The sequence below is a fragment of the Mya arenaria genome, chromosome 4 (assembly GCF_026914265.1).
Source record: "Mya arenaria isolate MELC-2E11 chromosome 4, ASM2691426v1".
Taxonomy (NCBI): Eukaryota; Metazoa; Mollusca; class Bivalvia; order Myida; family Myidae; genus Mya; species Mya arenaria.
The window spans coordinates 44,414,739-44,439,293 of record NC_069125.1 but is presented as its reverse complement, the minus strand read 5'-3'; the positions used below and the strand labels follow the sequence as shown (position 1 = coordinate 44,439,293).

The window sequence follows — 24,555 nt, the reverse complement described above, 5'->3', positions numbered from 1 at the left end:
CGAAAACATAAATAAACATGAATATAATAAATCAATTTAACTCATCAATCCCTAACTACATCAATTTGGACCTAAATGTTAACAAGAAATCTCATTTTAATTAATGAACTGAGTAAGTAGGACAGTCACACATGTATTAACACCTTACTCGACATATACATAATGTATAAACTATATCCATGGAATTATGCATACAATTCTAACAACAGTTTTTGCAATTGATGATGTAAAAATAACTTTTTGCAGCAGGCTTTAACTGTTAGAGATTTACGTATTCCTTTCGGTAAAAAGTTCCAAACGTTCCTTTGCACTGTTTCTTGTATTGTGTTTGATATCTAATTTGAGTCTTGTTTGATTTGATTTAAACGTATTTTATTGTCTTTTCCCCTCAACATGATCGGTATTTACAGCAATGATATAGAGTATACAAAAAGCACATGGGTTGGACACAAGTTCTAACAACAAAAAATTTAGTCGTAATCCATATCTTGTATTGTTAGATATTTTATTAACATCATGATGGTTTGAAAAAAATGTTCGGTGTCTTGAGATTAAATAAAAATATGTTAGTTGAATAACTGTCTATTTGTTTGTATTTGAACTTAGTATGAATGTTGTTCTGATTTGGATTCTAGTGTTCTTGACAACAATAATAGTGTTCTTATTTTGTCATCGTCTATAAAAAGTTAAACATGTAAAGCAGTAACATGTTAACCCTATGTTTTACATAGATTTTCGTAAATATTGTTAAAATGATTTATTCTGAATATATTTGATTTGTATTAAGAATCGACATTCCATAATTTAACAATCACTAAGCTGATATATACATGATATGACCTTGACACGTAACGTATGAGTAAGACATGCATTTCAAAATAGTTTTGCTGACTGTGATCACAGATTATAAATGGGTCATAGTAGATGATTGTCTATGCTTGTTTGTTACGACCACGCACTAGGGATCAAGAACAAGGAAGTAATGTATGTTTCGGTATTGCCAATTTTGCATGTCTCTTTTAACCGTTGATGACACATACTTATGACATGTCTAGGGACCCCAAAATGAGTAAGCTATATTGATAAATCTCCCCTGAGACGGAAAACAAGTGGTGGAGTGCTTCTATTTGCTTATTGCAGCTGCCATAAATATGAGCATGAATATATTAATTGAAACCTTCATAATAACCATTTACTCGGTAATGGCATATCGGAGGATAAGTTTTATGGCTTCGTAAAAACAAGAGGTGCCAGCAGTGTATGTTTGAGACAGGGGACATTCTTTTTCGCCTTCAAAGCCGGGTCAGTGGATTTCGCCTCGCGCTCAGAAACGGAGCCAAATACCCGTGTAAGCAAGTGAAGAAAGTTCAGTCTCGGCTCTTTGTTGAAATCGTGTTTTTTTACCTCACCACATAAGGCATTTTCAAACCATGACCCATCGACTGTGTTTGTTTTTGACACTCGACCCGGTGTGGTGGTGTAGACGACGAGAAAGTTCTTCGGAAGTTTCAAGTTAACCTCAACTTCCGGTATTGCGGCCCTTCCTTCAGCTCCCTGAAGCGCCTGTTCGGAAGTGTCCATTGGCTCTCGCATAGGATCCACGTTGCTCGTGTCTGTTGTAATAAGCGATAAAACAGAGATATACGAAAATGATTGATTATCCATTTTCATAATGATATTTAGACGAAATTTGTTTTTAAATTTAACCACCTCTTATACTGTCACAATTTGGGTTATCTATATATTCATAATAAACGCAGGTAGTTTTTAAAAAGATTACTGAAGAGCGCCCAATTAGTTGTGTAATACTGACCCGATCCCGATGCATGATCGGTTGTTTCACTCTGCATGACTTCCAATCCATCATCCTCCTGGACACCTATTTATAAAACGTGGTAGAACATACACAGATCCCAAAACTATCCATCTGTATTAATCTTCAATTTGTCCAAAAGCACACTTATTCAACAATTTTATTCAATATAAGGAAAAAGTCATATGTTCGGACCATTTTTAACCGTTGAACAATTTCCAATTTCACAGATCACAGAATAAAAGTCTGGCCGAATGACAGATCATGCATTAATAATTAAAAAGGTAAACAATCTAAATATGCAAAACGATGGAATAAGTGATTATAAAACAACTCACCCCTGCACGCCTGTATAATCACAACCCTGGGGATACCCTTGAGGTTTGGGCAGTGTTCGTCACTGAGGGCGTCTATCATCGCATTCACAGATACACTATCCTGTCCAGTGTCATCCAGAAACTTCACCATCAGCTGTCCATTTTCCAGGTAACCATGTGAACCGATTGCCAACACAAAGCACTTTGATCCAGTAAATTCATAGCTGGCGATCGTACATAGTATACAACTACAATCCTTTAGAGGAATTTCTGACTTTTCACCCCCTTCGTCGTTTAAACGATGGTCCCACTGAGCGATATACAAATCGCGTTTCATTTCCCCATTTATTACAGTGAAGCACAGTGTTTCAACAAACACAGCTTTGAGACAGACAATGTCCTTCTCCGCTCCTTCTCTGTACCCGAATGATTTGCTTGATCCACCAACGTTGACCATAAGTACAGCCCCGCCTGTAGAATCGCTGCTGAGAACTTTTGTAGGACCGCTAGCCATGTCGGTGGACGCAACAGATCCCTTGAAAACATAAATGTATAAAGTTATTAATACACCAAAGGTTACCTCAAAGTTTCCTTACAGCATTGGCAACTTTTATATATCCAAAATCTAATTTCATCTAAGTTTCGGTTTCAGACGGAAATATGAAAGCAAAATGTATTTATAAAGTAAATATACTCACTAAAAATAGATGTTCATGTTGGTTTCTATAAAAGAAAATATAATAAAATTGATTTCACAGTTTTTACCTTAAACGATAAGACCAATTATCCCAGGCTTGAATAGACTTATTTAAGCATTTATTCACGAATGTTTGGTATAAAGCATATGGAAGTACATGGAACGAGTCGAGTGATATTTTAGTTGTTTTATATATCCACCTGGGGGAAATTGAAAAACAATACAAAAATAGACATGATATTAAGATCAGGGAAACCAGCGATATACTCCAGCTTTAATACTTCCTGAAATGATCTCAACAGTTCTCTTATGTGTTTTAAACAGCGGCTGTATTCAATAAACAACTTCGAATGGATAACTTAAATTTAAGAATAGAATCTGAAAGGCTTAATTTGCCTTAACGAATAACTGGCAAATAAAATGAATGAAATTGCTCAGGTATGATTTATAAGAATAAAGATATGAATTAAATTGAACACCGGCTCTGTCTGGGTTACATTCATACAAGTTCTCATGCTTTATCAAATGGAATATGCATAATGGAAAGCCAGCATGATGTGTACAGAGTAAATTATGTTTATAAAATATAAGTGTATGGAAATTATGCAAAAAAAATGCTGTGTTTTATTCTTGCGATTTACGAGTTTCAAGAAGATTTTCGCAACGTTTTAGAAATGCTCGAATACCCAACATTGATTTAATTTGTTCACATGACACTACCGTACTTTAAAGTATTAGAATATCTACTTACGGCGCTTGACCATTATACGGGAGATAAGATATATTCTTCGGAAGTACATTCACAGCATGAAATTTGATTTAAATGTTCAACTATTTATTCAAAATGTAGATCATGCATTTTTTGTAGAGTTAAGGTTAGATCATGTGCAATACTGTGCTACCGATCAGCCTCATAAGTTATCTATGGGGTACAAGATCCAGCTGTTTATAAATATTCGCCTTATCTTGCGCAAATCTGGTCGGATTTCCTCTTGCGAACCTTAACCTTTATTTATTCCGGTCATGTGTTTCACAAGATGCCCACACGGAAACCATTACTGATAGACATACATGTGCCGCGCTTTCAATCCGTCATTAATAACCGATAGCTAGAAGTTTACCAAGAAAACATTTGTACTTGCGTGTGTAAAGTTCTAGTTAAAACGTATGGTTGTGTGTATTGACCAACAACATTAACATTAACATTAGCCGTGATTGATAAGAATGACGCGGACCTGAGGATTCTTACAAATTTTGAATCACGAAATAAAATGCATATGCTACAAACATGTGAGACTGGTGGATAATCAAAAGAACAATTCGAAGGGGTACGTGGTCGTGAAAGATGGAAGTAACTTTTCTATTTCTCGTTTTACCAGTACTGGTTTTGAAATTGTGTTTGTCTGTTCTCACTTTTATAACTATTTTGTTTGATTTACATCGATTAATAATTCTGTGCGATCAAGAATGCATTATGCTTTACAAAATATTTGGATGGTAATCAATACCATGTTCATTACAACCATTTTACCTTATATTTGCCTATAATAACAGAATATTGATCAAACGGTTGTTTCAGGAGTCGTTGCTACTGTAATGAGGGCATCTTTGAAAATCCAGTTACTAACAAAATGTGTTACTAACAATATTAATGGGAAAATAATGAAACCCGCATTTAAAGCTTTCGTTTTAAATGTGTGTACTGCAAGAAACCCTACAAATTTAGTGATACCTGTTTGTTTAATCATAAAGTTATGATACTATAATTGCAAATAAAACCTCATGCTCAGAAGTCTGTGACTTTGTAAAAGATAAATAACATTTTCTTAACTAAACTGACTTTAATAGCCATTTATTTGAAATACAATTAAACCAGCCTTGTACTATGGCATGCAACTTAAATGGCAAGTTACGTATGACATTATTTCTGTAATTGTTGACATGTGTTACAGGTTATCCGTAGATCATGTTTCAATTCAGGAGTGTAAATAATACAATACTATCAAATAAACCTGAAATATACAATTCCAATAAATGGAAATCATTTAAACTTTATTTACAATATACAGTAAAAGAAAACGCTCCCAAGGTTCAACTTATTTACAGATGAGGCTATTACCTCACAGCGAGGTTTATAGAACGAAACATGTACCAATGCTATCCGAAAGGGGGCAAAAGGAGACAACATAATGTATGACCTCATTGACAAGGTGTCCACCATTACCAAACTGGCGAACTCCATGGGGAACTGGTATTGGGAAACCTCGCCCTGGTGAGGAAAGAAAGCATATGCTTGGCCACTGGCAATACTCGAAGGTAGATACTGTATTACAAGTAGACTGCTTAAAATATAAACATAAGACAGAAGTAAAGGCTCATCGTTACCCAAAATTATCTACCGAAGACTTAGGTATCCAAACACAGAGTTAAGCAATATAGCATTCGTCTCATATCTCTGCCTTTTATAAGTTTGTTGTTGTTGTGTTTTTTCTTTGAGAGAAAAAAAGCTTTCGGTTCTCTGATGATAAGAAAGTTTATACTTCCGGTTTAATAAAAAAAATATATAATATATAATATCTTATTTTCAGAGTATATGATATGCTGCCATGACGTTCCCTGGAGTAGATTTAAATTTGGCCACCACTAAGAGGAACCCGTAGGCGCGATAACAATTGACAAATACTAGATTGATACACAATAAGGAAGTACTCATTTTACTGTGAAGTGTACTAGTGACTGGAATGATATTTTATAGCCAATATGATAAATTAATGTAACTTTTATTATTCTACGAATTTTTATTTGAAATGCAGAATAAATTCAGTAAGTTTTATTATGGTTATTCACATTGTTTTAAGTCCGTTAATTCAACATAGTTTTCGCAAGTATGAATTATTGCGCACATAAAAATAAAATAAGTTAAACTGCATGTGACATCTGTATGAATATCCGCCTGTAAACTAAAATTCTGCCAGTAACCGAAATTTCGCATGAATCTGAAATTCCGCACGTAATCTGAAATTCCGCCCACGACCGAAAATCCGTCTAATCTAGAACTTCGGCCCCTAATCTGAAATTTCGCCCGTAACTCAAAATCAAGCTATATCTGAAAATTCGCCCATACCCTGAAATTCCGTCCCACCTCATTTACATATTTCGCCCAAGAACCAGTTCCGCCTCTAACAATAAATATTATATTATTCAAACTACGACTGGAAAAAATCTCCGCCCGGAACTTATAGTTAAATTACGTGTCAATTCCAGACGAAACATTTCGTACGGGTCTTAACCGACGGCTTGTCCATACATCGTCAGTGCGCTCTGGATGCCGCGACAGAACTCAGGAATACAAAGATTCTGGCAATAGGTAAGCTTGGAGATTTTTATCATACCATATCCTTACTTATGCATTAAGCAAAAAACGCTAAACATACATGCCAGCACCGCCCGCCCACACGCACGCACGCACGCACGCACGCACACACACACACACACACACACACACACACACACTAACATACACACTAACGAACACACACAAGGTACACAAGGTCTTTCACACGCCTTCAGTACATTTAGTAACACAATATGATATCATGTCTCATGGTGGATAAATTTGTGTATGTTATTTCATGAAAATTGTAATTTCTCAGGTATCGGCTTGGAGGTTTCACACGATGAGCTGCTGGGCATGGCCTCCCCGGGGGACGATCTGGCTTCCGAATACATGTTTTCCGTGCACAACTTAAACGCCCTCTATACAGTCATACAGCAACTGGTTGCCCTCACATGCGACGGTAAGATGTAGACGACTTATGTTATAAATCTCTGTTAAAATAGTTATTGCTATTGTTTATATGTTTTTCTCAGGCAAAACAATTCGACAATAGGCTTTAATAAGAAACGTTAGTTGCAAAGGCAGTTTTATCCTTAAATGATTGATAATACCTGGTCCGCAAAATTGATTTGACATTAAGCTTAAATTTGTAGCGGCTAAGATTAAGCTGATCGAAAATTCCTCCTTGGCAGCGAATAGTATTTCGTTATAAAAAACTATTAACATTTTATCTGATCAATGCTAGCAACTAGCACGACCCCTCCCAATCTCAAAGTGCCAAAGCAATATTTTTGACAATATAGTAGAACGAATATGCATATAATACTCCAAAATACACCGTTTTATTTTAATCGAAGCCAATTTAAGAGTCTAACATCTAATCATAGATCGCCCCCAAATGTGGTTTGAAAAAGATTGATTAATGGGTTCTGATTGATTCTGGACAAATTTGCTCGATTTAGACAATATTGTACCGTATATTCCCACTGGATATTATTTGTAGCAATCCTTGTCCATATTGTTCCCAATGTCATTAAATAATGCATGTTACATTCTACTTTCAGAGTGTTTGTGGAACACGTCAAGTGATGTTACAGTTCTACCTGATATGAGGTCAGGAATCAGTGACCTAACCTTTAGTCAAGCAGTAGATGCACTGGCGTACGTATTGACAGAAACGCTAGATAAAAGCTACAACGTCACGGTCCGTCTCGCTATAGTTTCGTATGATGATGAAAGGGTACAAATCCACCGTTATCTGACAGACACGGCGACCACTGACACCTTGGTCCGCTATATACAGACGTTAACAGCGACTCGTGCATGTGCCGTAGGAAGTAGTGGATCTTGTGGTACTTTTAACATGAACACACTAGATAAAGCAGAGGGTTAATTTAGTGAAAGTAAAAATGAAACTCGACAGACTATTATCCTGTTCACGAATGGTGATCTTCGTGTCCCTTCAGGGCCTAACTCGACCCTTGCCAGACTGAAAGTGTCAGGCAGGCTGTTGTTGGTGATAGGGGTTGGGGAGAAATTTTGAGGTTTGGTCTGTTCAAGGGCTAGTTATCGACGCGGCGTACGTTTTTGTGCCTCGTTTTTTGGGATCCATACAAACTTTGGACGTGATTACCACGGACATTTTCCATAGCTGACATGCGAACATTTAAATTACTTTTGAAAAACAACAAATGTCTTTATTTTAAAATGTAACACATAAAGATATAGGCACCATATTATAAAAAAACATAGCACACGTCTTATATACAATGTGGCCTTCTGAAAGAACACACAAACACACAATTGTTTTATCATGAAATAAAACTGGAATAAATGATCATTTTGACATGGACAAAAATGACTTGAATGAAAACGTAAGCATGAATGTATGTTATTTCAAAATGGTACGTATTAAAACAAGTACGAAAACATAAAGCATCATGAACATTTTACATCAATTTAGCACATCAATCCCTCAATTTGTACCTAAATGTTACAAGAAATCTCATTAAAATTAATGAACTGAGTAAGTAGGACAGTCACACATGTATAAATCTTACTTATCATATACACAAGTTTTAAACTATCTGCATGGATTTGTGCATACAATTCTTACAACAGTTTTTGCAATTGATGATGTAAAAATAACTTCTTGCAACAGGCTTAAACTGTCTTCCGTGTTAGATTTACGTATTCCTGTCGGTAAAAAGTCCTAAACGTTCCCATGCACTGTAGCATACAAACGAGTGTTTCTTGTATTTTGTTCTATGTCTAATGTGAGCAATGTCTTGTTTGATTTGATTTAAACGTATTTTATTGCATTTTTTCTTTCAACATGATCGGTATTTACAACAATGATATAGAGTATACAAAGAGCAAATGGGTTGGACACAAGTTCTAACAACAACAAACTCAATCGTAATCCATATCTTGTATTGTTAGATTATCTTATTAACACCATGATGGTCTTAAAATACGTTCGGTGTACTGATATTTAATATAAACAAAATATGTCAGTTGTTTAACGGTGTATTTGTGTGTATTTGAACTTAGTATGAATGTTGTTCTGATTGTCAGTTTGGATTGGATTCTAGTGTTCTTGACAACAATAATAGTATTCTTAATTTTGTCATCGTCTATAAGCAGTTAAACTTGTAAAGAAGTAACATGCGTCAGGAAGTTATTCAGATAACTTGGAAGCTTCCTCTAATGTAAACCCTATTTTTTTTTTACTTTTTTAAATTGATTTATTCGTAATATATTTGATTTTTATTAAGAATTGACATTCCATAATTTAACAATCACTAAGCTGATAAATACATGCTATGACCTTGACACTTGCCGTATGAGTAAGACATGCATTTCGAAATAGCATTGTTGACTGTGATCACTGTCCGATCAATATCAGTTATAAATGGGTCATAGTAGATAATTGTTACGATTACGCAATACGGTTTTGAACAAGGAAGTAATTGTATCTATATCTTTATGGCCAAATTTACATTTTCTCTTTTAATCGTTGATGACAAATACATTTGAAAATACTAGGGACTCCGAAATGAGGAATTTAATATTGATAATTCTCCCCTGAGACTGAAAATAAGTGACGGAGTGCTTCTTTTTGTTTATTGCTCCTGCCATAAATATGAGCATGAATATATTAATTGAAACCTTCACGGTAATGATTAAAGATGCACTTTTACTCCACAATAAGATTTACCAAAATTAAAACCATTGTTTAAATATACCAAAAAAGATGAATAAATGTCAAAAACAATGGTTCTTATGAAATATATCGAGTTTAAATTGAAAGAAAGCTGCAGAAAACGCGGGTTTTCAAACTTATGAGATGATAGTAGATCGGAGTAAATCTTTTGGCACTCACCAATCATTTAATATTTTTGCGTTTTCAGCTATCAAATACACTGTTTCAATCTTGTTATCAGTAATTCATATTTTCCATAAATGCATTATCTAGTAAGTAGTTAAAGGTTTATCACTCAAACATTATATTTGTTATACATATGTATGTATTGGTTTTGAATAAAAGTGTCACTTTAACTCGGGTATGGCACGTCGGAGAGGAAGCTCTCTGGCTTTGTAAAAATAAGAGGCGCCAGTAGTGTATGTTGGAGACAGGGGACGTTCTTTTTCGCATTCCAAGCCGGGTTAGAGGAGTTCGATTCGCGCCTAGACACGGTGTCAAATACTCTTGTGAGCAAGTGAAGAAAGTTCAGACTCGGCTCTTCGTTGAAATCATGTTTTTTGACCTCATCGAATAAGGCATCCTCAAACCATGACCCGTCGGCCATATTTGTTTTAGACACTCGACCCGGGGTGGTGGTGAAGACGACGAGAAAGTTCTCCGGGAGGTTCAAGTTAGCCTCAACCGACGATATTTCGGCCCCTCCTTCAGTTCCCTGAAGCCCCTCTTCGGAAGTGTCCATCGGCTCTTGCACAACATCGAGGTTGCTTGTGTCTGCTGTAATGAGCGATAAAACAGAGATATACGAAAATAAATTCGCTGCATCAGCAATGTCATCCATTTATAATAATGAAATTTTGACAAATTGGATTAACATTTTAAATGCTTATATGAAACCATTTCTTAGACTGTTACAATTCGGGATATATTTATTCATAATATACGCAGGTAGTTTTTGAAAAGGTTAACGCTTGATAAGTGACACTGACCTGATCCCGATGCATGATCGGTTGTTTCACTCTGTATCACTTCTATTCCATCATCCTCCTTGTCACCTTTTTATTTAACGTAGTTTTAATGATTATTCAGATCCAAAAAATATACATTAGCATACAGCTTCTAGTTTTGCCAAAGCTTTTTATTATCATTATTCCTTCGATAATATTTATAAACAATATTATGTAAAAGATGTATGTCTAATGTTTAAACATGATTCAAATTTCACAGATCAAAGATCTGAACTTGCGCCGAAATACAATTCAGGGCCTTACATTAATAGGTAATTATTCAGAAAGGGTAATCATTATAAACTATCTCAAAACTCACCCCTGCACGCTTGTACGACCACAACCCGGGGAATATCTTTAAGGCTTGGGCAGTTTTTGTCACTGAGGGCGTCTATCATCTCATTAACGGATACATCCACCCTTTTTGTTTTATCAAGGAACTGCACCATCAGCCGTCCGTTTTTAAGGTAGCCGTGTGAACCGATTGCAAACACAAAGCACTTCGATTCAGAAAAGTCAAAGCTTGCGATCGTACATCGTATACATCTACAATTCTCAGGAGGATGTCCTGGCTTTTCCTCCCTTTCGTCATATGAATGGTCCCAGTCAGCGATACACAAATCGCGATTCACTTCTGTGTTTATCAAAGTGAGGCCCAGTGTTTCCACCATCACTTCATGGAGTTTATCAAAATCTTTCTCCGCTCCTTTTCTGTGCCTGAAGGACTTGCTTGATCCACCAACGTTGACCATAAGTACGACCCCGCCAGTGGAATCGCGGGTCAGAACTTTTGTTGGACCGCTAGCCATGTCGGTGGACGCAGCAGATACCTTGAAAACATTATTAGTTCATACATGTATACAGTTATTTATACACCAAAGGTTTCCTAAAAGTTTCCTTACAACATCGGCAACTGTAATATATCAAGAATCCTACTTTATCTAAGTTTAGCTTTCAGACGGAATTTGAAAACAATATATTTATCAAGTAAATATACTCACTAAAAATAGCTGTCCATATTTATTCTCATACAAGAAAATATAAAAAAATTGATGCAACTGTTTTTGTTTTACGTTTTAACTATTAGATCACTCAACACAGGCTTAAAACGACTGGCATTTAATCATGAATGAGATGTTTGAACGAATTTAATGTTTTTCAGTTGTTTATATACTTGGGCAAGTTTAAGAGATACATGTATATGAAAATAGAAATGCTAATGCTTACGATGATGGGATACCAGCAAGGATACTCCTATTTTAATACCTCCTGATTACTCATGCATGATAAAGGATAAATATATGAATTATATTGAAAACCAGCCCTGTCTCGTTTTCAGTTGTAGTAATACTCTTGTGTGATGTATCAGTTTATCAACCGGTATAATATACATGATGAAAAACTAGCTTGATGGCTACAGATTAAATTGTGTTGAAATAGTTTGAAATATTTGGAAATATGCGACAAGGTGCTGTGTTTTTGCGATTAACGAGTATCAAGAAGATTTTCACAACGTTTAAGGATTGCTCGAATACCTAACATTGTCTTAACTTGTTCCCATGACCCTACAAGTGATGGGATATCTATGTTTTAATTTTTTTGCGATTTAAGAGTTTCAAGAAAATTTCCCAACGTTTAAGTATTGCTCAGACCCCAAACTTTGACTTAAGTTGTTCCCATGGCGCTACTAGTGCTGGGATATCTGCGTACGGCGCTTGACCATTATACGGGAGTGGGGATAAGATATGTTCTTCGGAAGCACGAAGTACATTCAAAGCATGAAATTTGATTTAAATTGTTCAACTATTAATTTAAAAGGTTGAAACTATATCCTTTAAGACATCAGGAGATATTCAGTACATGGAAAACATCGCTTGACACAATTCTTAAATCGTCCGAGCAGTAGAACATCATGCATTTTTTGTAAATGAATAGTTTATATTTATTATGGCAGGACATATGTTTAGGTAGGATATATGTTTTAGTAGGACAAATGTTAAGGTAGGACATATGCTTAAGTAGGACATATGTTTAGTCAATACATATGTTTAGGTAGGGCATATGTTTAGGTAGGAATCATGTTTAGGTAGTACATATTTTAGGCAGGAAATATGTTAAGGTCGGACATATGTTTAGGTAGGACATATGTTTAGGCAGGACATATATTTAGGTAGGACATATTTTAATGTAGGACATATGTTTTTGCAGGACATATGTTTAGGTAGGATATATGTTTAAGAATAACATATGTTTAGTTGGATATATGTTTAAGAATAACATATGTTTCGGTGGGACATATGTTAAGGCGGGACATATGTTTAGGTAGGGCATATGTTTAGATAGGACATATATTTAGGTAGAACACATTTTAAGGTAGGACATATATTTAGGTAGGATATTGAGGTAGGTCACAGACAAACAGTGCTGGGAAAACGACAGGTATTAAGAATGCTTGAACAACTGATAGCTTTGTAATTATTATTTGTTTTAAACTGATTTAATGACCTAATCCTTTTACTAGTACTACTCAAACCCATTTCCAAATAACATTTGTGATTTTATATTTTACATATAACGTGACCGATATTTCAGATATGATGACTGTATTATGGTTTACCTGCTATTGATTACGCAATCATGTGTATTGTTACAAGGAAGTAACACTGCGAGACTGGCTTGCGTTTTAATAGGTGATTTCCATTTTGATATTGTAATCTAAATATAAAATAATGTATGTTATGAATCAGAAGGTAATTAAAGCGTAAACATGAATGAAAAATCAGCTTTTTTACATGTCTAGCAAGTTGTTTTATCTAAATTAAATGAATCATTAATTTGGCCAGCAATCGCACCATACATTTATTTGTCCAACAATTTGTACGATACAGTGGTTTATCCAGCAATCATACTTTACAGTGATTTGACCAGAAAACATACATCAAAATGAATCCACATTAATAGAGGGCTAGCTACGTCCCTGACATACGCCAATCAACTTCTTTATTTTCAAAGTTGATACTATATTGTCAGAAATCAGGAGGTATTCAGGGCATGACAAACATATCTTGACCCAACTCATAAAACGTCCGAACAGCAGAATGTTAGTTTATTCAATGTTTCGTAGATGAATAGGTGGCGAATCGACAAGCTTTTTTGAAGATTGTTAAGCAATTGATAATTTTGTAAATTGCAGTTTATTAAAACTGATGGCCTTAGCCGTTTACTTGTTCATCTGAAACACATTATAAATTACATTGATGATCTTATATGATACCTATCAATTGACTGATATTTCAGATATGATGACTGTATTAGGGCGGTTTTACTTGTTATTGATTACGCAATCATTGTTTATCGTAAAAAGGAAGTAAAACTGCGAAACTGGCTCGCCTCTTAGTAAGAAAACAAGTGGGCGAACATGTTATCTAAATATAGCGTAATCAGTGTTTTCCCAGGATTCATTTAGGCATGTCTGACTAAACGTGGTGGGCAGAGAGGGATATTCCAACCGTTTTTAGCTTTTCATTCACCGATGGGTGTATATTTCAAGATCTTTTGAGGTCAAAAAGTGTTAGTCAATTGATAAAAAAACAAAGTGAATAAAAATTAATGACTTTTAATAATTGTTTCATTGTTTATTAATCTTACATAATACGCCCACATATATATATATATATATATATATATATATATATATATACAGGTGAAACAAAGTCAATTTATCAGTAAAAACATGCCTTGGTTACACAGAAAGTCGCCGATTCTCGCCTCGTGCCCACCGCGGCACGGCCAGGTCATAAAACTGCTCCACGTTAGCACCTTCCATGTAAATCATTAGTAGAGAGTTCAGGGTGTCGTTTCCTAGGCGACTCCGCTGGTTCGTTTTCACCCGGTTCAACGTTGAGAAGCCGCGTTCACAGTCTGAAGTAAATGCCGGGATCAGTTATCCGACGATACGATGACGGCAAGCCCTGAACGAACCAACAACCCGTTTCGAAACACCTGTCACAGTCAACCTCATCAAGGTCTCGTCTTTCACCGCGGTATGCTTGGGGAGCATGTACTGGTCCTACACTGCAGTCTGTACATGAGATGGACTGACGGTACTGGCTCACGAGGAGTGCCATCTCCTTACGCCCGTACTCCAACATCAGCGCTTCGTCTTTTGTCCACAGGTAACCCATGGATTTCCGGCTTATAATGTCAATATATATATATATATATATCGATAAGGGAATGTCCTCGAGTTAAGGGAGGGGTTCTAGTCTTTGTCTGTTTATTATGATGGTGTACAATAATTAGATAAACAACTCTGTCTCTATATCACTCTGTATTCATCTGATGGTATACACGTATATATGTGAATAATCAACATACTGAAAATAGACAAATAAACAATAGTAAGAACATAGTTATAAGTACGCATTACATAGTGTCTCAATCAAATACCATATTACGTAGATCAATCAAATATGACGTAATATATTTTACAAGTAGAATAATACGTAATGCAATAAACAATAACTTATCACGTGTCTAGTGGCCTTACAAATATACACATAATGTAAAACAACAATAACTTGGCTTAACACAGATCAACTGAAGCTTACAGGATTATGGATCCAATTGTATGAACGCTCACTCAACGCTCACATCACTGTCACGCCTCTACACTGTCTGTGCCATCAACATGGTCAAAGCTGTGATGCTGTTAGGACTGTAAGTCAAACAATTATTAAGTACACATGCAAAACTGTGATGTAAACATAATCCTGACAATTCTGCTATTCTGAACTAGATTATATTACAACACGAAAACATGTGACAAAATCAGACCTCCAGCCAAGTGAATAAAATGCAAATCCAATCCAAGTACATTGCACCAGATGCAAAATGGAACAATGAAAACCAATACATACCAACTCAAATATGGATAGAAGCATAAGGTAAAACCATACAAATCAAACAAGCCTGCTTCCATTCACTTTCAAAACTGTTCAAATATCACAAAACTAGTCATCTGGAAAATCAGTCATGATCCCACAGCATTCGGAACTCCTCGGCCATTTTTTTCGAAAACAACCTCGGATGTGTTTGGACGGTTTACATACTTAAAAAGAGGAACGTTTAAGTCCGCTGCAAGTAGATCGCGTATTAATTTTATTTAGCAGTTAAACTTTATGACTTAACTCTTGGAAATCTTAATTGTGTTTGCAATAATATACTTCACTGACAATCAATTTAAACTTGGATCAATAAAAACAATTCTAAAACACTATATTTCATAAATGATATAATTCAAAAATTTACGAACTACTTCAACTGATGTACCGGCATACATCCGAGGTTGTTTTCGAAAAAAATGGCCGAGGAGTTCCGAATGGATCCCACAGGTGTTTGTATATTGCGGTTACATACAACTAATACTTACCTTAAAAAATCAGCGGGCTACACACACCTCCGGCTTGAAGATGCAGAAAGCCTCCAGCTCTGCAATGTTTGGGAAGCGTTTCTCTAGGTTCCCGATGACTGCGTATCATCTATATCTGATTTTTCTGTAACGAATCTCAGGACAATTATCTAACAGAATGTGTTACGCTTCGATATCATAATTGTAAAAAAAGTACCAAAATGTAAAAATTAAATGTGTCGGAGACCGGGCTCGAACCCGCGTCGCCAAAATTGTAGGCCAGCGTCTTACTCACTACGCTACAAAGGCATATTCTAATCGGGTGACATAATTAAGCTATACACATACCTCGGTAATATCACGTGATAACACCGACTAGCCAATAACGCATAAGGAATGAAATCTACCTGGTAGACATACCGATTAATCTTTTTTAATGGAAAAATACGAAATAACTGCTAAACTTAAATAAATTGTAAATTATGTTGTACTTCAGTTAGTAACTTTCAATGCACTGTACACATCGATGCCAAATTTATGTCAGTTTTCGACAAAAAAATCCCGCTTTTTTATCATACGTGAGACAGCCCCTTTAAATAAAACATTGATTTTTCCAGCAATCGGGCCATACAGTGGTTTGTGCAGCAGTCATACCGTACAGGGATTTTACCAGCAATTATTCGATACAGTGTTCGAAGTATTTCCTTCAAAAACTTTGTTTTTATTCCGTAACCTAATAGCTTGTAATACAAAGCTTAGAGAAACATGGAGCTTAGCAGAGCCGATTGCACGTCTTTTTTTAATATAGATAATGTAGGTCCAAAAATACTTAACGTTTCGCAGCCATCTTGCAGCACAGTTATAAAAATCCTCACTTAAACCTTTGCAGACTCGGAATACGTGTTACATCTCCCTCCCCCCTCCCACACACACCGTTTTTGAACAATGTCTTGAGAAATAAAATGTTCTTACATGCAACCTGGAGAAATACCATTTTAAGTTAAAAGAGAGAGCATAATCTGTTCAACACGTTTGAATAACTCAGGTCAAGCACAAATCGTATTTACTTATTCTGTGTGGGTGTTGTAAATTAATTTTCGAAGACCTTGTAATCTATTATACCATATATAGAACATGGCCATTATCGCACTATATTAACGATATACTAAGAAGTTTCTTAGTATTCTTGGTAAGGTAGACCTTTTTAGGGTACAGAAATTTTAACCTAGCATTCGACATTTTGTGAATTGAATAAGCCATAGTTTCCAAAAAGATAGATTCTGATCCAAGCACCTATCTACTTAACAGATGTAGTAAGCTCGGTAGCAGAGCAATTTCATGTACCCTCAATGTTTTGATCTGATTTCAGGTTATATTTCGTGCCAAATAAAATGGACTCTATTTTACGTAGGTGTAGGGACAACTTATTTTCTCTTTTTCACAAGACCACCTGTAGCTAATTTAAGATCATCAGGTACAATACCCTGAAAAAGTGATTAATTAATAATATGGCCTAAAGGCCATGCAATGATGGAAGTGCGCGAAAGGATTTCATACACACATGGTGCTTTATGGGCACTAAGATTGGCTCAAATTCTGAGATTAAGGAAAACGAATAACTGTTTGTGGAAACTCCTTTGTCTCCATAAAATTTAGTGACAAAATCTTTACCATATATTTGTACACAAGCAGGCAGGACCATGTTCTAATATTTTAAAAAAACGATGGATCTACATTCTGTAAGTTCATCCTTAGTCATTTAAGTGGAACTGGTCATAATCTATTTGACATTGGCCATTCACCAATTTAACTGACGTAATTGTTTGCGTTTTGAAATACCATCACCTATTTGACTCATAACAAATCAACTAAATAGTGTGCTATAAATTTATTGGGATAAATTCAATTGTAACATGAAACGCAATAAGGCTTTGTCTTAAAAAGGAGTAGAGCCGTGATAGTATTATTAGTTCTGTCAATCGTTTAAATTAATACTTTTTTTCACAGTACTTTGGGCTGTTCATTGTTTTTCATATTATACATAAAAGTATAACACAAATAAGATGCATTTGTGGTTAAAATCAGTTTTTATCATAGGCCCAGGTGATGTTATAACTTATTTAATCGTTAGTTTTGATCTGTTTGGATAGTGACCCATAAAAAGGTTATGTTGATTATGATGTTGCGTTTGAAAAAAGGGAATTTTGCTACAGATTTTCATATCTATAAGTAACTATAGACGTGTTAAATCGAACATTTATGAGTAGAAATCTAGTTTTAAAATGAAACGTAAAGTCTGATTATCAGATGATATGATACATTAAGTGGAGGCAAAGTTTTCGTTAAACGTTTTCTATTTTGTTTGATATTTTAACTCCTTATGATAAATAATTATATAAAAACCATGATTTTGATTTAAATTCAGCCCTGAAATTATCATGCAAGCTGTTGTTCAAAATAAAAATATTGTAGACACAGTATTTAGTTGTAATTTATCCATCTTGTTTAAAGATAACCCACAGTTGTAGTGCCTGTAACGCATCATTTTATATTTAATACTATCAACCAATTCATAATAAAAACGTTTTTCAATCTTTGGAAAGCCTCTAGGAGCCTGACTAATATATTAAAATATTTACGTTCCTGATAAGAGTCACAATGCTTATGCGAAACCGAAATGTAGTGTCCGTTACGCAGTAATTTCCGTGACACAGTCAACAGTTTCTCCCAACATTTTCATAAACCATTTTTGATATTCTAGGTGTGGATAGAGGATATTACAAAAGTCATTAAACACATACTATTCGTTAGTGTTTATATTTTATGGACCCATTACCAGAATATATAAGTTTTTTTCACACACAAAAATATATCAAGAAATGCAATATACTGATTGTTAATAATTTTCCAGAGTTAATGTTTTACATATATGAAATGATTAAAAAATAACAGTAAACGCCGAGTGTTGGTCATTTTTGCAATATCTAATAAACCTGAAATGTCAGATTAAAATCACTCTAGGCTATCAAAAAGAGAATCGTGTACATAACTTTGAATGTGAAATAGCTGCTGAAATATTGTGAAAATGGAGAAAGACGAGCATGTCATATGCTATAAACGGTCAATTATTAGCAAACACGTTTATTTTTTCACAAATTAAAAAACACACATAAATATGACCAGCAAAAAATAATATTCAAACATCCTTGCCTTTAAAAGTAAAACTATAAATATTCAGAAACAGAGACCTTACAATATACAATTTCATCTGGATGGACTAGATATTTAAAATTTCATTGGATAAACTTTGTGAATAATCTTTGCAAAAATAAGAATGGCGTATCACACTTCGGATATTTCCACAATTGTATATTAAAACAGTAAATGATCAATTAAAAACATGTTGAACAAAGTTTTGAACTCTTATTCTCACTGGTCGTCCAAGAAAGCAAAGGCTGAATTTCGCTCAATAGTCAAGGAAGAAAAAATGACTATTAAATAGAATCAACAAAGCACATGTACATAACACATAAAAAATCATGTGTGTTCTAAAAGTTTTTGCCAAAATAGCGATTGAAATACAAAATTCAGTGATAGTCTGTATAAAGAGGAAATTAAGAAGATCTCATATCAAACCAAAACTTAAGTCTGCATAGATGAACTTTCTCAAACCAGACGCTGGTAACTTTATGAACTATCCAATGCTGAATAAAAGTAAATATGATATGTTACTCTTGGTCAACAGCCATACCACACTGTAAGGACAAATAATGCATAATATAAAAATCAAACATATATATATTAATCATTAGCGTTTTAACAAGTGTATTTAAAATGCCTATCTAGTTTTCACTAACCACTCTAAAGACCAGAGACTGTGTGTGACTATGTTCCATCACAACGATATGTATATATATAAATATATGATAGATTTAGACCATGTACTTTGTAGCTTTTCTTATGTCAAACATGTGACCGACAGACATTGCTATTTTGATTTCTAGTCTGTGCTATCTAATAATGTTACTTTCGTGCCAAACACATGCTCAACAATAATGACATCTTTGATTAGTCTGAGCCTAACAAAATAATGCTCCAATTGTGTCCATCTTATGTTCAACCCATATTGATATGCTTAAGTCTAATCTGCTTCAAACGTATCCCTGAGTCGGGAGATCTTCTTCATATCGTTGTATGTGGAAAAGCTAACAATACAATTGCATCAAATCGTCATAAAACACCATTTTTAACACCAATACATGTATATTCAATGCGTACAAAAAATCGTATTGATTAGCAATGAGGACAATTTGAGAGTAAAAAATATGCGACGTTGAATGCGCATGTACATGGTTTATACAATATCATGCGCATCTTAACTCATAACTAACCAAAATTGTTCCTGTTCCTGAATCAAGGTGCAATCATTGGCATGGGGAGGCGACCAGTTCCAAAACCGGTTTTTAGTGTACTAGTATATGACACGCAGTGAGTACTAGTATCTCAAATAAGTCTAGTTCCCGCTAGCCAATCTAAAGACCAAAGGCTGAGTGATTCTATGTTCAATCCACACGACATTTTTCTTTCCGGATTTGTCCTCATCCCTCGATGGACTCTCAGTACCTGGATCGTACTGGATCTTACCCGCTGAGTTTCTCTTATAAACAACAGTTTCGCGATTTGATACTCGTTGATTTGTTTCAGTTAAAACTTGAAAGAAATCGAGCTCTGTGGAATGTCCTTCATATTCATCCACAACTTCCTTTAGGTAAAATTCAAACCATGACCCTTCAGTTTCGTTTCTTTTGGAATAGCGGTAAGGTGCTGTCGGGTAGATAACCAGAAAGTTATTGGGAATCTTCAATTTTGTTTCATCTTTTTCGTCGGCTTGAACTAACACCTTTATACTCCCAACATTGCCCTGCCGTGCTGTGGGAGGTGCAGCGTCTTCCGAAACCTCATCAGTATCCATAAGACCAGCATTGCTCTCATCAATTGTTAAATCTGTACATAAGATATTAATACTAAGGTTTGATATTTATACTGATTTACTACTAAATTTAACATTTTTTAAAAGATTATACAACATCAAGTGGTTACAAATTCCTTCGTGTGATATAAATAAATGCATTAAGGAGAAACGTTTAAGAACTTACGTCCAAATTCCTTAAGTAATGCGTTAACAGGGAACTCCTCATGGCCTTGTTCTGTATATAAATTGAAAACGACGCCATGATCTTCGGCCACTGAAATGGAGATTACTGATTTGTAACTTGAGGAAGGGCATTTATAACGTTGTATAACTTGTCGATCAATCCCCTTGTATATTTTAAAAAAAATGCAGATAAATATGTTTAAACCACCGACTGGTAAGATCATGATAAAAAATGGGCATACTATTTTAATGCTTCTATATAGTAATAATTATAATGTTTTGTTTTACCCAAGTGAAAACCGATTGAAAAGAATTTGATTAAAAAAGAGAATAGCTGAAACTTACAATCCGGAAATTCGCTGTCTGTTCTGCATGCCTGAACGATAACGATCCGTGGTTTGCCTGCCAATGTAGGACACTGTTTGTCACTAATAGCTTCTAGAACCTCGGACAATGACAACAGCGCGTAGTCCGTTGAGCTAAGAAACTGCACAAACTGTTCACCTTTTTCGGAAAATCCGTGTGAACTTATGGCTAATACAAAATACTTATACCTTTTAAAGTCTGTATTTTTAATAAGACATTTCAAACACTTCCTGCAATTTCCAATTTGCCCACTTGCTCTAATCTTTGTATGATCCCATTGGTTTATGAACAAGTTATGGCTATTGTCTTTGTTCAACCAATCAAATCCCAGACTTTTGATAAACACAGACTGCACATTATCCAGGTCTTTTTCACCGCCCTTTCGGAACTGAAAAGTATTGCTATTATCAGGTGTGCCATAATTGCCAAAGATAATCGCAGCTCCGACATTCGGATTTGAAATATCGCTTTGTATGTCCATTGCCATTCTTTTGTGACCTGAAATTGTACGTTTGTATGTTTAAATAACAAATTTGCATGGAAACAAGGGTAAAATTTACGGTGGCACAGAAGTGGCATCCGCAACACTTTATTTATATTGTGGTCACAACTGAGTAACTTGTGGCAACAACTTAGTAACTCGTTGCTATAACTTAGTAAAGTTTATTAAGTTGAGGCCACCGTCACGACTAAGCTAAGCCAAACAAAATATCCGTTTCATCTCTGTTGCTTTATGGTCATAATACGGTTAGTACCCTTGATACTAAAACGCCATTTGTACTCAACAAAAGTGAATAATATGTACGAAGACAGGGATAGTCTTATATCAGATTACTTTCAGGAAAGCCTTTCTTATGCTAATATTTTAACCGTTTGAGGAACAGTCATAGAATTCAAATAAGTTTATGGTAGGGTCGGGTTACCCGTGTGCATTTGTTGGAATTTCCCATGGTGGACAGGCGTCTGAATAAAGTTTAAAAAAAACTTGACAATTATTATAATTGAAATAATGACAAACATAATGCTCTCACGTTTTGGTCTTCTTAATTAAATAAAGTTATCAATGTATATGAATACCAAAATATGGCATATAAGAAGTGATCAATCTGAATGTTGTGTGTTTCTGTGTTCAGGTAATTGAAACTGATTTGTCATACTGCAAGAGAACCTCCGAAACTTCAATCAATGTGATCTTTGACACAGATGAACCTCTTAGTGGCAGGGCCTTTCTGCTTCGTGAATATTAATCAACCTGTCGTACAATCTAAAACATATTGTAATTACCTTCAATAGTTCTAGTAAAATTGTTTCTTATTAGCGCTATCGTGTTTATTATCAATACTTACTCCGTTATAAGGTTTCTATTAATTAAAGCATACAAAATGAAAATGTGTATATTTGATAAAATCTATCTAGCTATATTCATTTTGTTTTCAAATCCTGATGTATGTGTGTAAGTATGTGGTCTGGATGGTCTGCAGAAGGTCCTTTTCCTCTAACAAAATGTTTACTTCATATCTTTGTCCACTTTTTAATTTAGCAACTGTGAAATTATCTCGACCACGCGCAAATATTCACCTTTTGCACTTTAATTTCATTTGTGTTAGGTTTAGTGACAGGTATGAAATAAATATTCATTTTGTGTTATAACAGAGTGGGATTTTTTTAAAGACATAAGTAGGCTCTAAGTCCATACCCAATACAATGCAAATCTAGTTAACAGAGGCCAGGTCGTACAAAGTTTGTTACAGTTGCTATGGACTACGCTTATCAGTAAATCTATTTTAAGCCTATTGGCTGATTAGAAATCAGAATATATGGCTGATTCAACTCGAAGCTATCTGAAGTTTTAGCAAGTTGTGGTATGGGACTCTGGTTTGATCCCCACTTTAAGTTAGTGCCATAGTTTCATTATTTTGCTAAACATTTAACAAAGAACCTGAGTAACAACAAACACAAAGTTTTTGAAGTAAGAAATGCCTTATGTCAGGTTTATACCTACGTAACGAATGAAATCCCTTAATTACATGGAATGGTTAGTGGTTCTAAATCAAATCATGTACATAACAGATAAAAAAACCTGTATCACTGTATTACTCTACATTGATTATGTGACATGTTTTATAATTACGACGAAAAGTTCATTTTGCCAGTACTTTAAACTTGTAATCGTTAGTTACTTTTCTTCAAACATATATTTGATATGAAAATAGTTACCTGTAAAGGGAGGATTCCTGCCAACCCTTTTCATCAGGATTCCCAGTGTGGTGGATTCCCGCCGTTTATTTATGTCAACATTAAACAGTATTCTCCCTCGTTAATATAATTATGGTTTAGAAGTTAATCCGTGGCACCTTTTAAGCTGAGAAATGCATGGCGTGATGTTTAGTCACAGGAATTTTCGCCATTTTGCGTAAAAACAATTCTACTTTCGCTTCCCAATGCAATACTGTACTACTTCGTTGGGAATTACCTTTAGCTAAATATAGAAACGCACAGTCGACAATCCGCCTACGAGCGTAGCGATAACAAGGTCAATATTTCGAAATGTGCTATTGAAACAAAAACAATGCAAAGGCAAAGGACGGAATATTTCATAAGAAATCATATATTCAACAATAATGACATAACTATGTCGAATAACAATGTCAAATAATAAATTATGCTCTGCACTGTTTACAATTTACTATAGATGTATAAAGTATGCTAAATAAAGAACAATCAATATTGTTGCGTTGTTGGTTTAATTCTTACAACAACCTGCGGAATGGGTTAGATTCATAAGATCTCAAATGGAGTTACATGTTTATTCATTCATACCCAAGCATCAAGTGAAATACAATACTACAGGCATAGCTATATATGAAACATGGTATTCAGTATGAATAACTACAATAGAGAAATATGCTGTAGTATATAAAGAATTGTGTCCCTTAGATACATTAAGATTAAGAATGCAACAAATATAACACAAAACCGTAGAAGCCTGAAGCATTTTCTCTTCAAACTAACACATACACATATTTAGTATTTATGGGGACACTGTCAGACCATAAAAATACATCTGTTTTACACTAGCGGATTTTTTTTATTTCTTTCTTTTAATATTTTATATATATATATATATTTATTTTAATTTTTTATTTTTTTTATTTTTTTTTGGGGGGGGGAGGGGTCAACGTTTTCTTTATCTTTGTTTACTTTTTCTAACTATAGGAAGAGAAAAAAATAAAATGCAGCATTTCCTA

General features: G+C 34.8%; 3 protein-coding genes and 1 long non-coding RNA gene across 7 annotated transcripts; 1 reads left to right on the top strand and 3 right to left on the bottom strand.

Moving 5' to 3' along the window:
* Window positions 1–534: 534 nt before the first annotated feature.
* On the bottom strand, window positions 535–11,511 carry LOC128230838 (uncharacterized). The gene is made up of 7 exons (XM_052943280.1): window positions 11,378–11,511; window positions 10,696–11,206; window positions 10,359–10,424; window positions 9,727–10,146; window positions 2,152–2,721; window positions 1,814–1,879; window positions 535–1,613 (listed from the first exon to the last, which is right to left on the bottom strand). The coding sequence occupies exons 2-7, from the start codon at window positions 11,183–11,185 to the stop codon at window positions 1,225–1,227; spliced, it is 2,001 nt and encodes a 666-aa protein (XP_052799240.1). The 5' UTR covers window positions 11,186–11,206; window positions 11,378–11,511; the 3' UTR covers window positions 535–1,224.
* LOC128231438 (uncharacterized) lies at window positions 2,924–9,725 on the top strand. 4 transcript variants are annotated; one of them, XR_008260371.1, is made up of 6 exons: window positions 2,924–3,265; window positions 3,696–4,155; window positions 4,934–5,143; window positions 5,416–6,194; window positions 6,481–6,624; window positions 7,229–9,725. XR_008260371.1 is itself a non-coding variant. In XM_052944262.1 (4 exons), exons 1-4 carry the CDS (start codon window positions 3,248–3,250, stop codon window positions 7,555–7,557), a joined length of 594 nt encoding a protein of 197 aa, XP_052800222.1. In that variant the 5' UTR covers window positions 2,945–3,247; the 3' UTR covers window positions 7,558–9,725. The 4 variants fall into 4 exon arrangements, 1 of the variants encoding a protein (XP_052800222.1); XR_008260372.1 differs by lacking the exon at window positions 3,696–4,155 and having other exon boundaries at window positions 2,937–3,265; window positions 5,416–5,532; window positions 6,092–6,194; XR_008260370.1 differs by lacking the exon at window positions 3,696–4,155 and having other exon boundaries at window positions 2,934–3,265.
* Window positions 11,512–14,095: 2,584 nt separating the features above from the next.
* LOC128229678 (uncharacterized) lies at window positions 14,096–15,716 on the bottom strand. The gene is made up of 3 exons (XR_008260117.1): window positions 15,296–15,716; window positions 14,987–15,093; window positions 14,096–14,752 (listed from the first exon to the last, which is right to left on the bottom strand). It is a non-coding gene; the product is annotated as an uncharacterized LOC128229678 (long non-coding RNA).
* A 1,943-nt stretch (window positions 15,717–17,659) lies between these two features.
* LOC128232983 (uncharacterized) lies at window positions 17,660–23,747 on the bottom strand. The gene is made up of 4 exons (XM_052946811.1): window positions 23,525–23,747; window positions 21,287–21,805; window positions 20,943–21,032; window positions 17,660–20,790 (listed from the first exon to the last, which is right to left on the bottom strand). The coding sequence occupies exons 1-4, from the start codon at window positions 23,556–23,558 to the stop codon at window positions 20,300–20,302; spliced, it is 1,134 nt and encodes a 377-aa protein (XP_052802771.1). The 5' UTR covers window positions 23,559–23,747; the 3' UTR covers window positions 17,660–20,299.
* Window positions 23,748–24,555: the final 808 nt, after the last annotated feature.